The 13002-nt window shown below is 47.4% G+C and overlaps 1 protein-coding gene across 1 annotated transcript in view; it reads left to right on the top strand.

The window, feature by feature from the left end:
- The first annotated feature begins 10779 nt into the window (after nucleotides 1-10779).
- The window catches only part of CAPRIN1 (cell cycle associated protein 1), a 50761-nt gene continuing 48538 nt past the window's right edge, over nucleotides 10780-13002 (top strand). The window contains exons 1-2 of the mRNA XM_033205373.1: nucleotides 10780-11034; nucleotides 11585-11800. Of these exons, the coding sequence (XP_033061264.1) occupies nucleotides 11585-11800 (216 nt within the window). The 5' untranslated portion in view covers nucleotides 10780-11034. The remainder of the gene's footprint in view (nucleotides 11035-11584; nucleotides 11801-13002) is intronic.

Raw genomic sequence — 13002 nt, 5'->3', positions numbered from 1 at the left:
ATGGTGAAGCAGGAGAGACAGAGCGAAGGTGGAAGTGCTACACACTTTTAAACAACCAGATCTCGTGGAAACTCACTCACTATCACAACAACAGCAAGAGAGAAGTCTGCCCTTAAGATCCAATCACCTCCCACCCACCAGGCCCCTTCTCCAACATTGGGGATCACAATTTGACATAAGATTTGGGTGTGGACACAAATTTAAACCATATCAAATATTCACAACAGCATTATTCACAACAACCAAGAAGTGGAAAACAACCCAAATGTCTATCAGTGGATGAATAGACAAACAAACTGTAGTATATCTATTCAGTGGAATATTATTCAGCCATAAAAAGGAATGAAATTCATGCCAAAACAAGAATGAATCTTAAAAATACTATGATAAGGCCGGGCGCGGTGGCTCAAGCCTGTAATCCCAGCACTTTGGGAGGCCGAGACGGGCGGATCACGAGGTCAGGAGATCGAGACCATCCTGGCTAACACTGTGAAACCCTGTCTCTACTAAAAAAAACACAAAAAATTAGCCGGGCGAGATGGCGGGCGCCTGTAGTCCCAGCTACTCGGGAGGCTGAGGCGAGAGAATGGCGTAAACCCGGGAGGCGGAGCTTGCAGTGAGCTGAGATCCGGCCACTGCACTCCAGCCTGGGCGACAGAGCGAGACTCCGTCTCAAAAAAAAAAAAAAAAAAAAAAATACTATGATAAGTGAAACAAGCCAGGCACAAAAGGCCCTATATTGTAGGGTTCCATCTATCTAAAACATCCAGAATAGGCAATTTCGTGGAGAAAGTAGATTAGCAGCAGCCAGGGGCTAGGAGGAGGGGTAAATGGGGAATGACTGCTAATGAGGTACATGTTACTTCCTGGGGTGATAAAAATGTCCTAAAATTAGGTAATGGCAATGGTTGCATTACTCTCAAATATCAAATATACTAAAAACCAGTTAATTGTACACATTAAATGGGTTAATTTTATGATAGGTAAATTAGAACCCAATAAAAGTTCTACAACACACGGAGCTGTTGTTTTGCTTTTGCATAATTTACTTACCTAAATTATTTGCAATAAACTTATATTACTCTTGCAATTTTTAAAAAATGAAGGTTTAAAAATATTTAATTATAATTTATACTTTTTTTCTGTGAAAAGGCTGCATAAACGCATTCCTTGTCACACCATCATTTCTTTTTCTGTCATCAAATCAGCCCTAGCTATCCTAAAGAACTGTCTTCTTTCTGCTTTAGATGGACGTTAGCACAGCGTTCACGAGGAGAAGCACCACCAGCTCTAGCTCCAAAGAACGCTAAGGAATATGATCTTGGTTTAGACAAGGAGGGTCCAGAGAAAAGGTTGCTGCCTTCTTTCATTGTCCTCTGTAGGCAAAGTCTAAATGGGGTATGACTAGCCTATCCAATATCCCCTTCTATTTTTTCTCTTCTGCCCCCTTTTGTTTTTGGAGATGAAGTCTCACTCTTGTCCCTCAGGCTGGAGTGCAGTGGCGCAATCTTGGCTCACTGCAACCTCCGCCTCCCGGGTTCAAATGTTTCTCCTGCCTCAGCCTCCCGAGTAGCTGGGCTTACAGGCGCCTGCCACCGTGCTCGGCTAATTTTTGTATTTTTAGTAGAGACGGGGTTTCACCATGTTGGCCAGTCTGGTCTCAAACTCCTGACCTCAGGTGATCCGCCTGCCTCGGCCTCCCAAAGTGCTGGGATTACAGGTGTGAGCCACGGCGCCGGGCCATCTTCTGGCCTCTTCAAGAGGAAAATACAAAACAAAAAGTAGCAGCAGGAAACATACATATTATAGTATACTATTGTCATTTTTATGACCCTTTTTTTTTTTTTTTTGAGACAGAGTCTTTGTTGCCCAGGCTGGAGTGCAGTGGCGCGATCTCGGCTCACTGCAACCTCCCCCTCCTGGGTTCAAGAGACTCTCCTGCCTCAGCCTCCCGACTAGCTAGAATTACAGGCATGAGCCACCACCCCCGGCTAATGTTCGTATTTTTAGTAGAGACGTGGTTTCACCATGTTGGTCTTCAAACCCGTGACCTCAGATGATCTGCCCGCCTTGCCCTCCCAAAGTGCTAGGATCACAAGCGTGAGCCACGGCACCTGGCCGCCTTTGATTACTCTTTTGTTTTTTAAATTTTACTTTAAGTTCTAGGGTACGTGTGCACAACGTGCAGGTTTGTTACATATGTATACATGTGCCATGTTGGTGTGCTGCACCCATTAACTAGTCATTTACATTAGGTATATCCCCTAATGCTATCCCTCCCCCCTCCCCCACCCCACGACAGGCCCTGGTGTGTAATGTTCCCTTTCCTGTGTCCTAGTGTTCTCACTGTGAGAACATGCGGTGTTTGGTTTTTTGTCCTTGCGATAGTTTGCTGAGAATGATGGTTTCCAGCTTCATCCATGTCTCTACAAAGGACACGAACTCATCCTTTGATTACATTTTAAAATTTCTTCTTACCCTTAGTTTTTTCCTTGTTCCAATAATTTCCCTAGATCTGCCGTACCAGCATTGCAAGAGGGCTTGTCAGAAACTCAAATGATCAGCCAGCCCTCAGAGTCTCCATCAGCCATTCAGCCGGCGGGGCCCAGCCAGCAGCGCTTTAGTAAGCCCTCCAGGCCATTCTGACTCTCCCCGAAGTTTTAGCACCACTGCTCTAATTCTTGAAAAGCCTTCGGCTTTTCAAGTATAATGTACTATACAAGAGCGGAAACTACAGACTTGCTGAGTCATCCTTCCTTTCTCTTGGTCACCCTAAGTTTCCATTCAGCATTCTGCCTGGATTCCATTCTGCCTGGATTCTTCTCTCGGCATATTTCTCTCGACATTTTCTCTTCCATCTTGGAATCCCTTTGCTTATTCCTGAATCAGTACCTCGAGTTTGCTGTCCTTTTCCATCTATCAACATGCCCTACTTAAGACACTGTCACAGCACTACCTGGGAAGCAAGATAGGAAGATACCATGAAAAGAAGAATTTTTCTGAACATTTTTGGCACTTATTTTTGTGAAAATGAGTAGTATATACACTCTATGTCTATCGAGCAGAGATTCACAAGCTTGAATGTGCAAAGGGGAGTTTGGTTTTTTATTTTTTTATTTTTTTATTTTTTTATTTTTTATTTTTTTTGAGGCGGAGTCTCGCTCTGTCGCCCGGACTGGAGTGCAGTGGCCGGATCTCAGCTCACTGCAAGCTCCGCCTCCCGGGTTCACGCCATTCTCCTGCCTCAGCCTCCCGAGTAGCTGGGACTACAGGCGCCTGCCACTTCGACCGGCTAGTTTTTTTTGTATTTTTAGTAGAGATGGGGTTTCACCGTGTTAGCCAGGATGGTCTCGATCTCCTGACCTCGTGATCCGCCCGTCTCGGCCTCCCAAAGTGCTGGGATTACAGGCTTGAGCCACCGCGCCCGGCCCGGGAGTTTGGTTTTTTAAATGGATGTTCCTAGGTTTCAGATTCTGGAATGTAGAGACAATGTCTGGGGTGGAGTCTAGGAATTTTCATTTTGATAAGTACCTCAGGTCATTTTGAAATTAGTGGTCCTTGCCTACTTTAGGAAGCGCTGAATCAAGGACGAGAATTGGGGTGGGGAGCAGGGCTCTCTCCTTTGCAAATTCTACATCCACTGAAAATCTATGCAAGAAAAAAGCAAACACGGGACCTACATCTTCTCATGACATTTTTCATGTCTCTAGCGATTTAGTGTTGAGGAAACCTTTAAATCAAGTTCTCAGGCTCTCAAGATAAAAAAAAGTTATCAACACACAAACAGTAAACCATTAATATAGGGGCAGTTGTGCTGTTAGGTGTGAAAATTATTCTTGAAATAATACTATCCTGACTAGCTACAGGAACAATCTTGAATAAGCTGATTACTTTCATATTTATATTCCCCTAGTATGTATTAACTGAGATACATAAAGTTTTATTCCTTCCAAAATTCGTGGAGCAGTTAGTTGTTACTTTGAAGGAAGTTATTTTTCTCAAATTATTGTTCACAGTGGTTGTATGTATTAGTAGGAGAATTGATACACAGAATACTTTATTGCCTGAAATGACCATGATTATTCATGTTGCCAAGATGCAAGATCATCCTATGAACAGATCAACTTGCATCTTGGCAACATGCATAATGCAGTTCTTTTCTTTGTTTTCTTCTTTCCTTTCCTTCCTTCCTTCTTCCCTTCCCTTCCTTTTCCTTCCCTTCCTTTCCTGTCCCTTCCCTTCCCTTCTCTCCCCTCCCCTCCCCTTCCCCTTCCCTTCCTCCCTTCCTCCCTCCCTCCCTCTCTCTTTCTCTCTCTCTTTCTTTCTTTCTTTTTCTTTTTCTTTTTTTTTTGACAGAGTCTCACTCTGTTGCCCAGGCTGGAGTGCAGTGGCATGATCTCAGCTCACTGCAACCTCCACCTCCTGGGTTCAAGCGATTTTCCTGCCTCAGCCTTCTGAATAGCTAGGATTACAGGCATGCTGCAAGCCTGCCTAATTTTTGCATTTTTTTAGTAGAGATGGGGTTTCGCCACATTAGCCAGACTGGTCTCGAACTCCTAACCTAAGGTGATCCGCCTGCCTCAGCCTCCTGAATAGCTAGGATTACAGGCATGCTGCAAGCCCGCCTAATTTTTGCATTTTTTTAGTAGAGATGGGGTTTCGCCACATTAGCCAGACTGGTCTCGAACTCCTAACCTCAGGTGATCCGCCTGCCTCAGCCTCCCAAAGTGCTGGGATTACAGGCATGAGTCACCTCACCGGGCTGCATAATGCATTTCTAAACGCATTTTTAATTTGGGGGGCCAGTGTCATCAGAGTAGTTTTACTTGTAAAGTACTAGAACAAGTTGTTTTATTTTTTTGAGACACGGTCTTGCCCTGTCACCCAGGCTGGAGTGCAGTGGCGTGATCTCAGCTCACTGCAACCTCTGCCTCCTTCAAGCAATTCTCCTTCCTCAGCCTCCTGAGTAGCTGGGATTACAGGCACCCGCCACCATGCCTGGCTAATTTTTGTATTTTTAGTAGAAACAGGGTTTCACCATGTTGACCAGGCTGGTCTCAAACTCCTGACCTCAGGTGATCCATCTGCCTTGGCCTCCCAAAGTGCTGGAATTACAGGCATGAGCCACTGTGCCCAGTCAGTGACTACATTTTTTATCTCATAAAATGGAACAGCTTTTCCCAAACTCGGCATTATTGACGTTTTGGTCTGAATAATTGTGTGTTGTTTTGTGCATTGTAAGATGTTTAAAAGCATCTTTGGCCTCTACATACTGGATGCAATTAACATCTTCCCCTCAAGTTGTGACAACTAAGTACTTCTAGACATTGCCAAGTGTCCCCAAGGGACAAAATCACCACAGGTTGGGAACCACTGAAATAGAAACATGATGTTAAGACAACATACAATTCATGTAAGTAACTATATGAAAGATTTTAGTGCCTGTGGCCAAAGTGTTTTTGCTTTTTAAAAATTTTTATTTTTAGCCCAGGCACAGTGGCTCGGGCCTGTAATCCCAGCACTTTGGGAGGCCAAGGCAGGTGGACTGCCTGAGCTCAGGAGTTCAAGATCACCCTGGCCAACATAGTGAAATCCTGCCTCTACCAAAAATACAAAAATTAGCCAGGCATGATGGTGGACACCTGTAATCCCAGCTACTCGGGAGGCTGAAGCAGGAGAACAGCTTGAATCCGGGAGGTGGAGATTGCAGTGAGCCGAGATCTTGCCACTGTACCCCAGTCTGGGCGATAGAATGAAACTCCATCTCAAAAAAATAAATAAGTAAAATAAAATAAAAATAACATTTTTATTTTTTAGATTCTGGATTTCACTCTGTTGCCCAGGCTGGAGTGTAGTGACATGATCATAGCTCACTGCAGCCTCGAACTCCTGGGCTCAACTAATGCTCTCACCTCAGCCTCCCAAGTAGCTGGGATAACAAGCACATACCACTGTTTTTGCTTTTATGTTGAGTCAAGTGTGTAGCTTCTAAGAGTGTTCAATAACAAACAACAGTATTTCGTGAAATCTGAAATAACTATTCTGAACATATTGTACCTCTACAAAACATGAAGTTCTATTTCTTTCTTTCTTTCTTTTTTTTTTTTGAGACAGAGTCTCGCTCTGTTGCTCAGACTGGAGTGCAGTGGCACGATCTCGGCTCACTGCAAGCTCTGCCTCCCAGGTTCATGCCATTCTCCTGCCTCAGCCTCCCACGTAGCTGGGACTATAGGCACCCTCCACCATGGCTGGCTAGTTTTTTTGTATTTTTAGTAGAGATGGGGTTTCACTGTGTTAGCCAGGATGGTCTCCATCTCCTGACCTCGTGATCCGCCCGCCTTGGCCTCCCAAAGTGCTGGGATTACAGGCGTGAGCCACCGCGCCCGGCATGAAGTTCTATTTCTAAGAATAATACTACAAGTAAGAAAAGGTGGACATAGGAAAATATAAGCGGAAAAGGATGTTATCTCAGCTGATGACCACAATGTAAGAATTCAGAAACAGTATGGACCAATAGTAATAATAATATTATAAATGCACTGAAATGTTAATGCAGTAGGCAATAGTTAGTAACAAAATAGTTGTGCTGGGCATGCTATTGCTTATGAGGATCCAGAGATGAAAAAACGACTGCTCTTTTTCTTTGAAAAGCTTAGAGTTTAGTGGTGGTTTATGGACACATAGACAAACAATCATTGATTGACTTATAATAAAAAAGACTGTACTGGAAAAATTGTGATAGAAATGTCTATTACTGACTTGTAAAATGATTGAAAATCAAATTTAAAAGACTTTAAGAGCCTTAGCTATGTGAACAGTGTAGTTCACACTCTGGTCAGGTTTCTGTCAACCTGAAGCAAAGAGGCAGTTCATGTAATTCAGATGAAGAGTCCCCTCTTTTGCTACAAATAAGCTTAGCATTAGCTTATTGGATGATTCAAGTTGAAGCAGTTGAATTAGTTTGCTAAAATGATCAGGATAGTTTAATTATTCACTTCGACTGTGGAGACTTCAAAGTGCTGGGGTCTAATGAATGGAACAAGCAAATGTCAGCTTGAAAGATTTGCGTTATTGAAATATATTATGCATTTTGTTGTATTTACTTTATGTTAAGTATTTAATATTGGCATATATTAAAGTATACCAAGGTTTTTAAATTTATGAACCATTTATAAACATATTCCGTTCTTCCACTGTGTTTTCCAGGAACTCTTTATTTCTTCTATGATACAATGACCTCAAGCTACTGCATAGCTCTGTACTAGAAAAAAGGGTTTAAAAAATGAGTTTTTAAAATTCACATAAACATAGCTTCAGTTCTCTTTTGGACAAGCAGGAAATAGACAAATTTGAATGACTGAGACCTTGGCATTGAGCTGGGCAGGAAGTCAGCTTTAGGACACAGCTTTGCCTTAAATTTATTGGTCTTTCTGGACTTGCTGACCTGAACAGACAACCGCAGAATGTCAGAACACCAGTGAAACGGGATTGGGATGACATAGGAAGTGAAAGCGTGACAGCTACATATATTCACCAAATATTTCTGGTTCACCTGCTTGCTACCAGGCATCTGATAGAATACCATCTCTTGGCTCCCTTATGGTTGGATAGGGTCATGTGACTTCCTGGCCAATGAATTTAAGCAGATGTGATGCATATCTACCTGTCTAAAGCATTTAATTGACTGAGATATTCCTGAGTTCTCTTGTGGTACAGTGATCAGCAACACTTGAGATATGGCATCAGCATGAATCTACTGAGCGACTACTATGAGCAGGGCATTCTGTTGAACTGTGACAGATGTGTACCATTTGTAGTTGTTCTTTGCTTTTTTTTTTTTTTTTTGAGACAGCCTCGCTCCGTTGTCCAAGCTGGAATGCAGTGGCACGATCTTGGCTCACTGCAGCCTCTGCCTCCCAGGTTCTCATGCCTCAACCTCCTGAGTAGCTGTAATTATAGGCATGCGCCACCACACCCAGCACATTTTTTTTGTATTTTTAGTAGAGACAGGATTTGCCATGTTGGCCAGGTTGGTTTCCAACTCCTGACCTCAAGTGATCTGCCAGCCTTGGCTTCCCAAAGTGCTGGAATTACAGGCGTGAGCCCCTTCACCTGGTCCCACTTGTAGTTTTAAACCAGGGATTGGCAAACACTTTTTTTGTAAAGGAAGAGATAGTATTCTAGGTTTTGCACACCTTACTGTCTGTTGCACACCCAACTACTCAACTCTGCCTTGCTATGGCAGAAAGGCAGTCATAGAATGGATGTAGATGGATGTGGATGTGTCCCAATAAAACTTTAGACATTGGTCAGGTTCTGAGGAATAAGCAGTGATTTTCAAAACTTTAATGTACACACAAATCTCCTGAAGATCTTGTTAAAATGCAGATTTAGTTAAGTCTGCTATGGAGTCCAAGATACTAGTGACAGTGGTAGTGAGAGAGGTTGGGCTGAATAAACTTTTGAGCTGCAAGGAGCTAAAGGATTATCATCTCCCTTTCTAGCCTCTAGGCCTGGCATAATTGCTCAGCGTAGTGCTAAGCATGGTTTAGGTGACTAAATTTTGAAACTAGGACTCCCCATTGAATGCAGCAAAAGCCAAAGTCCTTACCACGGTCTTTCAGGCCCTACAAGACCAGCCCCCCTCCCCTCTTTTTTTTTTTGGCAAACACTTTTTTTGTAAAGGAAGAGATAGTATTCTAGGTTTTGCACACCTTACTGTCTGTTGCACACCCAACTACTCAACTCTGCCTTGCTATGGCAGAAAGGCAGTCATAGAATGGATGTAGATGGATGTGGATGTGTCCCAATAAAACTTTAGACATTGGTCAGGTTCTGAGGAATAAAGCAGTGATTTTCAAAACTTTAATGTACACACAAATCTCCTGAAGATCTTGTTAAAATGCAGATTTAGTTAAGTCTGCTATGGAGTCCAAGATACTAGTGACAGTGGTAGTGAGAGAGGTTGGGCTGAATAAACTTTTGAGCTGCAAGGAGCTAAAGGATTATCATCTCCCTTTCTAGCCTCTAGGCCTGGCATAATTGCTCAGCGTAGTGCTAAGCATGGTTTAGGTGACTAAATTTTGAAACTAGGACTCCCCATCGAATGCAGCAAAAGCCAAAGTCCTTACCACGGTCTTTCAGGCCCTACAAGACCAGCCCCCCTCCCCTCTTTTTTTTTTTGAGACGGAGTCTCGCTCTGTCGCCTAGGCTGGAGTGCAGTGGCGCAGCGGCCTCCCGGGTTCACGCCATTCTCCTGCCTCAGCCTCCCTAGAAGATGGGACTACAGGCGCCCGCCACCACGCCCAGCTAATTTTTTTGTATTTTCAGTAGAGATGGTGTTTCACCGTGTTCGCCAGGATGGTCTTGATCTCCTCACCTCGTGATCTGCCCGCCTCGTCCTCCCAAAGTGCTGGGATTACAGGCATGAGCCACCGCGCCGGGCCAACCAGCCCCCCTTTTATATGTTTGACCTCATCTCCTACTCTCTGCTCTTGCCACTATGGGTTCCATGCTGTTCCTTGAACCCAGCAAGCATATGCCTTCTTAGATCTTAGTACTTGGTGTTTCCTCTACCTGAAAAATTTTTCTTCCAAGGTAGCTGCTTAGCCTTCTTCCTCACTTCCTTCAGTACTAGCTCAAATGTCAGTAAGGCTTTCCCTGACCACCGTTTTTTCTTTTCTCTACCATTCACTATCTGCCATATCTTGTCTTCCCCTTACTTAGAATGTAAGCTCCATGTAAATATGTTTTGCTCATAATCCCTAGCACTTAAGAGTTCCCAGCACACAGTACGGTGCACAATAAATACTCCAATGAATATATAACAGACTTTGCAGCTAACCAGGATATCTTGAGGTCGGAGGCTGCTGTTGTTTCTCCAGGCTCCCTCAGGATGCCCTGTTGCCAGCCAGCGTTACTCATTTTATTCCCTAGGCAACAGTGGGCTTGGTAGAACTCTCTTCTAAATCTCTTTTTCATAGAATTTAAATTATAAATTGGTCATTTACTGTTGTCGCACAATATTGCGTTGCTGAATTTTCCAGATTATATTCATTTTATTTCCTTCCAGAACTTGGTTTCTTGTTTCTCTGCTCACTGTCCACACCCATTCCACTCCAAGGCTGGAATAATTCTCTTGGGAAAAAAAAGTAATCTTTTTTTTGTATTTCATTGAACATTCTCTTTACAGTGTTAGGTAAACCTGAAACAAAAGGGAACAAAAGTCTAATAATTCATAATACTCAGGCCTACTGGATATATATCATAGGGTAGCTGAAGACTCTGAGGCCAGAGCTTTAGGATTTAAAAAGCCACCAACCATGACCGTGTCCGACACGTTCTACAGAGAACTCCTAGGTTACTGGGTGATTGTTTGGTGGGGAAGCGGCGAGTTGTCTTTTTTTCAAAAGACGTTATGGGTTATAGGAGTTTGCTCGCTCTGCATACAGAAGGAATTCTAGAAGCTGGGATTACACCACCCACCTCACGCACCCCGTACTTGCAGAAACCTTTGCCTCCCAACCCCCACCCCCACCAAATAAGGGCTCTTCAACGGGCAGTTGCCAGCTCCAGAGCCAGCTGCTTGACACCTATTGTCCCCGCTTGGGCGTCAAACGATTTCGCCTGAAGGACCCTAGCGTTGATTGCTCTCAAAACTCAAGGCGCCTTTCCTTCGGCCTTGGCAGGGCCATCCCCACCTGCGTCCAGGAGGCGCCCCACAGCGCAGGGGCCGGGGGACAGCGGAGAGGTTAGAGGGCTGCCTCTTCCGGGCAGGCGTTCGCGCCGGGCAGCCCGAGCGGCCGCGAAGGCCCCCTTTCTCCGCTTCTCCCGCCCCCCGCGCCCCAGAGGGCTGCTGGCTGGCTAAGTCCCTCCCGCTCCCGGCTCTCGCCTCACTAGGAGCGGCTCTCGGTGCAGCGGGACAGGGCAAAGCGGCCTGCGCCCACGAAGCGCGCGACACTGCCCGGAAGGCACTGCCACCCTTGCCCCCTCAGCTGCCCAATCGTGATCTCCAGCGGCCTCCGCGCGCGCACGGTGAGCGCCACCCGGGACCGAGCCGCTGCAAGGGAAGAGGGCCGCTGCGCCCGAGTGTCCTTTATCTCCGGACCCGCTGGAGCTTCCGAGGGGCTTGCCCCCAAGTCCCCCCAGCCCCACCCCGGCCATTTCCCATGCCCTTCTCTGCCCCCAAGCTCCGGCCTCTCTCCTTCCTCCCTTCCCTGGAAGCCGGCGAAAGCCGGCCCTCCCAGCTGGGGACCGTTGCACTAGCCGTTGGCGGCCGGCGCGGCGATGCCCCGCCCCCGGCGCGAGGCTCGGAGCCCCGGGGCTGGTAGGCCGAGCCGGTGGCTCCGCGGGGGAGGGGCGGGTCGGGGGGCGGTGCGAGGCCCGGCCGGGCGCCCCGCTGGCGGGTCGCGCGCGCGCTCGCGCACTCTTCCTGCCCTCGAGGCGCGCCGCGCCCCCTCCCCCACCCGCTCGCGTAGGCTCCCGCCCGCTGCGCGTTTTGTCCCGCGTCTCGCCCCGTCCGTCTCCTGACTCGCCGCTCTTGTCCTTCCTCCCGCTTTTTCTTCTCTCCCCTCGCGGTCTGAAGATGCCCTCGGCCACCAGCCACAGCGGGAGCGGCAGCAAGTCGTCCGGACCGCCTCCGCCGTCAGGTTCCTCCGGGAATGAGGCTGCCGCGGGAGCCGGGGCCGCCGCGCCGGCTTCTCAGCACCCCGCAACCGGCACCGGCGCTGTCCAGACCGAGGCCATGAAGCAGATTCTCGGGGTGATCGACAAGAAACTTCGGAACCTGGAGAAGAAAAAGGTGCCAGGAGTTGGCGGGGAAGGGAGGGGTGGCTGCGGCCGGGCTCTGCGCCCCCTCCGACCCTGGTCGCTGGAGCTTGCGCTTCTTTCCGTCTCGGGAGCGTTACTAGGTCCCCTCCTCCCACCCCCTGGTCCCCACGTCCCGTCTCCACGTTCAGCGGGAGTTTCGTGCCCAGAAAAAGGGCTCCTGGAGGAGGCACTTGTCACCTGACTCGGACGCGGCACTGTCCCCCAGGCCTTTTTATTACTCTTCCGCTGTGATCTGGCTTTTTGGCCTTTGGGAGTAGGACATGTGAGGGTGGGGGGCCTGTCGTCAGGACTTCACTGTATGGTGCCCTTCTTTCCATCTCCGAGGCCCGATTTCTCTGACGAGGGCCCAAAATGAAGAGGTCCTTGCGCGGGGGGCTCCGGGCTCAACCGGCCGCCTCGTGGAGTTGGGGCGGCCTGTGTCCTGTAGCCTTGCGGTCTGTCCGCTCGGTTACCATGCATTTGAGACCTGTCGAGCGTCCCCTTTTCTTCCGTGGGAGAGAAGTGTGTTTAGAATCTTAAGGCAGAACTGCTTTTCCGGCAGGCCCATTTTGAATGGATCTTCGATTTGCTACCCCCGCCCCCATGCGATGGGCTCCCCTGCGTTTCCCTCTTTGTTTCAATTGTTTAGGTGTCCCCCCGAGCCTCACGCTCAGCTCAATTGCGAGATGATTTTCTGCAGCGACTTTTTGTTCCTAGGGGACTCTGAAGGGGCGGGGGACTGCCAGGATTTAGATTCGTTGGGGGCTGGGTCCTGGGGAGACTGGAGAGGATGGCTGGGACTCGGGGCACATGGAGAGAGCGTCTAACATGGCGGCGGCTGCGGGGAGAGGGAAGCGCTTTACTGGAGCTGCATTGTGAGCACAAAGCGAAAGCAGAGGGGGAGGGCAGAGACCAGGCAGCCGCCCCGACTGGCCTCCTTTGGCCCCCCTCTAAAAAAAAAAAAAATCGAGCCACACCCACGAATTTTTGGATTCAATATTTAGTCCTTGTAGATCACACTACTGAGGTATATCTTCATCTGCAAGTCAGCCTTTTGTTTTACGCTTTCATCGCAGGACAGTGTCAACTCTGTTTAGAGGGGCGTGTGTATGTATGTAGAGAAAAGGTCTGGGCAGAGTGAATAATTAAAATGAGTAAGATCAGAGGTGGAAGGGGAGAAACAAATTAGTCGTT

The sequence above is a fragment of the Trachypithecus francoisi genome, unplaced genomic scaffold (genome assembly GCF_009764315.1).
Source record: "Trachypithecus francoisi isolate TF-2019V2 unplaced genomic scaffold, Tfra_2.0 Lachesis_group8, whole genome shotgun sequence".
Lineage (NCBI taxonomy): Eukaryota > Metazoa > Chordata > Mammalia > Primates > Cercopithecidae > Trachypithecus > Trachypithecus francoisi.
Note: the sequence above shows the minus strand (reverse complement) of the source record. Positions and strands in the feature narration are given on the sequence as shown.